A 3564-nucleotide genomic window follows, 5' to 3' on the forward strand; every position below is an offset into this window, starting at 1 on the left:
TGGCATTTTGGGTGAAAGCAAAATGGTTGAAAGTGGACACTTTGTTGCTACCCAATCACTGATTACCTCAAGGAATAAAGAACACATTTCTAATGTTTCGTGAACATAATTTCTGTCCGTCCCTCCTTTAGGATCCATGCCTGGGCTGCCCGGACTACAGGTTGTCAGCTGGCAGAGATGGGTGACAGACTGGACCGTGAATGGGCAGAGAGACACTCTAATCAGTGGCCTGTGCCACAAACTCTCCATGTGACAAGTCCTGCCCATGCCCTGACTAGAAGCATCTACAGGTGAGGGCTCAAAGACCAGGATCTATTGTGCCAAACAACTAGTAAATCAGTGCTTATTTTGCACATAAGAAATATTTAACACGCGATAAATGAAAATAATATGGTTAACAAAGATTTCATGTAATTCATTATCAGGGGGATACAAGGACAGCTTTGGGGAGTGAAAAGTTTGCCCGGTGTGGCCAAAGCCTGTTTGGCCTCCGCTGTCCACAGGCAGGCTACACAGAGAGCAGAGGCTTGGGTAAGAGCCACCAGCATATTACGTATACCTACAGTATCTACTTCCCTCACATCTCATGTGCATTGGGGGTAGGGGATAAGTCTCGTACTACTACTCATGTGTTGTCCCTTGCCCCTACACAGGTTTCCAGTATTCAACCTGCTAACTGCCTTGGTTGGGCCAAAGCAACGCTTGCCACTGTGGCACTGGTGGCCACGGCAACCATTTGCACTGCATTGTGGAAGGAGTAGAAAGGCTAACCGTTGCACTGAGGGGGCCTTGGCTAGACTTCTGGCTACAATGTTTTGTGTTGGACAATTTCCTAATTGAGTGAGATCTTTAAACAATTTTTACTATAGACTTTAAGAAAAAGGAAATGCCGTGTGTTATTGAATTGATTGTGCTGGATCACAGTTTTTAGTCTTATCAACTAATGCATGTTTTAAAGACTGTTGCTGGTCTGCAGTCTTTTCTATGAAGATTGGGCCTGTTACTGGTTAAACATTTAATTGCTACAACTATCTTATGTAGCTTATTACACCATTAAAAGGAAGCTGGAAAATGATTTTTTAATGACTTGAGAAAAAAATTAAACTTGAGAAAAACCAAACTGACTTGACTCTCATAAATACCAGGTATTTATTAATTGGTGCAAGGTCACTTGAATGAGTTCATTTGGACAGAGTAATTTCTGTCACATTGAAGGAAGTATACTGTAGGTAATGTATGTGTGTCAATGTCTTTAGTACTGGAAGGATACTGTCAATGGGTGTATACTGTACAGTATGTAGACTGTACTGTATTGATACGAGTCTCTTCACAAATCCATGAGTCCCGTCTTACTACTCAGACCATAATCCTCTCAGTCATCGTGGGTGGTGACGTCCACGTCTGTGTAGCTCTTGTAGGCCTTCATGTTGCACTTCTGCAGCGTGGCCCCCAGCTGCTTCCCGGGGCCCACCTCGTAGGTGTGGGGGAAGCTCTGACCCTGGGTCCTCTCGAACACCTCGTGGAGGGTCTGCTCCCACTTCACTGGCGACACTAGCTGCTTGACCAGCTGCCTGCGCACGTGGCCCTCATGCATGTAGCGCTTGGCGTCCACGTTGGAGTACACGTTGATCTCGGGCCGACGTACCTAAGTTGGGATGGGTAGAGAGACGGGTTTGGTAAAGGATTTTCCCACTCCTTTAAATTTATTTAGGCATTTATGGAGGGAAACTGTAAATGTTTTTAACCAGACTTAAACAATTGACAATCTGTCTGTGGTCCATGTTAGGAATCAAATCTTGTAAACTCCACCATACTTCAACCAACACGACTGGAGATATTCTATACTTGACGTATGTTGTATATTGTAACGTCCTGGCTGCACAGTACATTGACAAACTGGAAATTGAAAATATATTATTGACTGATTTGATGAAGTTCCGTACCTCCACCTGTCTGAGGACGTCTCTCAGGGGCTCGGTGGCAGACTCCATCAGCGCCGTGTGGAAGGCCCCACTCACCGGGAGTGGCCACGCACGCAGGAAGTGAAGTTTCCTCGAGTTCTGTTGTAGGAAGTTCAGTGCCTGAGGGAGGGAGGATAGGAGGACCTGTCTGACTCATTCCCAATGTCAATTCCACCCCTAGCCCCTTCCCCTAACCCATTTAGGTATATCTATAGCCTGCTTGACTCTGATCTCAAATAAATGTGAGGTACGTAAAGCCAGGATGTTGTGGCCCAAGAGAGTGACCCAACTTCAAAGAATAATGACTCCCCATCCATCCACTACCTCTTTGTGGCCGGCGATGACTCTCCCGTCGGGGAAAAGGTAGTTGGCCACGCTGCAGACAGGCTCCTTGATGCCCAGGCTAAGGCAGTGCTCCCTGGCCTGCAAACAGGCATGTTTGTACTTAGCCTGGGGCCGTCCCATTACCGACAGCATGCCGCTAGGGATCAGCTCTGACGCGTTCTGCATGGCCTCTGCTCGCACCTTCACCGCATACAGGGCTATAGGATGAAAGACAAAAAAACTATGGCGACTTAGAATTGTTTACCATCGTTCATAATTAAGTATAGCACAGCATTGGATAGACTATTGAGGCTCACCTTCTGCGAAATCCATGGCACCAGAAAACACCAGGGCTGCAAACTCTCCCACACTAAATCCTGCAGCAGCCACACAATTCTCAATGGCCTTGAGATGGATGAGGTCGCATATGATAACAAGATGTGCGATGAGAGTTTTGTTTGTAGAGAAATACAATAATATTATTGGTATAAAACATCAGGGTGTCTTAGGCTGTATAGTTAAACATATATTTAATGTATAATTTGCCATTAAATGCACACTTGTAACTATTTAAATAACATGCAACTCACAGCATCGGCTCATACGCGGCTACAGACATGGTAACTACTATGTGGCTTACCGCTGGATTTTCGTGGTTCAGCCTCTCCACAGCTGCCAGTGATGTGACAAACACGGCGGGCTGACAGTGGACTGTCTTCGTCAATTCCTCCTCTGGTCCATCTAGGCACAGAGACAGCAAGTCGTAGCCCAGTATCTTCTGCGCGACGCCAAACATGTCCTTCACATTTCTGTATTTCAGAAGCCCGCGACCCATACCCACGAACTGACTCCCCTGCCCGGGGAAGAGCAGCACAGAACACTCGCTCGGTTTCTTTTTGGGTCTCCGTTGCTCTTCCTCCTTGGGCTCATTCTCCAGGAGTTGGTCTTTGGTCTCGGGTGATGTTTGTGTCCCGTTCTGTGAGCCATGCTGATGGGGGTTGTTTGACACTTTCCTGCACAAGAAGGGAAATGACCTAAGCTCCGTTATTGAGGGTATCCTCATCATGTTGAGGAGACTGGCGCCTCTCTTGTTGACTGATAAACGTTTTCGCAGGACAACGACATTAATGTTCATAGTATTGCCACATGCAATCTCTAAATTTGGTGTCCACCGAAGCGGTTCGTAGGTTTATATAAATTCACGGAACTCATATTATACACTCCGCGGGACTATCATTTGGCGCCGGGCGCAGCCAGATTGTTTAGGAGTGGAAAGTCG

General features: G+C 46.5%; 1 protein-coding gene across 1 annotated transcript; it reads right to left on the reverse strand.

Moving 5' to 3' along the window:
- Positions 1–1132: 1132 nt before the first annotated feature.
- On the reverse strand, positions 1133–3564 carry LOC120032036 (malonyl-CoA-acyl carrier protein transacylase, mitochondrial-like). The gene is made up of 5 exons (XM_038977954.1): positions 2926–3564; positions 2603–2690; positions 2286–2503; positions 1944–2081; positions 1133–1645 (listed from the first exon to the last, which is right to left on the reverse strand). Exons 1-5 carry the CDS (start codon positions 3418–3420, stop codon positions 1373–1375), a joined length of 1212 nt encoding a protein of 403 aa, XP_038833882.1. The 5' UTR covers positions 3421–3564; the 3' UTR covers positions 1133–1372.

Source organism: Salvelinus namaycush, chromosome 38 (assembly GCF_016432855.1).
Source record: "Salvelinus namaycush isolate Seneca chromosome 38, SaNama_1.0, whole genome shotgun sequence".
Lineage (NCBI taxonomy): Eukaryota > Metazoa > Chordata > Actinopteri > Salmoniformes > Salmonidae > Salvelinus > Salvelinus namaycush.

Bases quoted from the DNA above. Each gene is read 5' to 3' on its own strand.
- LOC120032036 (XM_038977954.1), bottom strand. From the start codon at position 3,420: ATGAACATTAATGTCGTTGTCCTGCGAAAACGTTTATCAGTCAACAAG. The intron at 2,504-2,602 runs GTGAGCCTCAAT...TTCATCCTATAG, and splicing joins TGCCATGGATTTCGCAGAAG to CCCTGTATGCGGTGAAGGTG. The intron at 2,082-2,285 runs GTAGTGGATGGA...TCCCTCCCTCAG, and splicing joins TCATCGCCGGCCACAAAGAG to GCACTGAACTTCCTACAACA.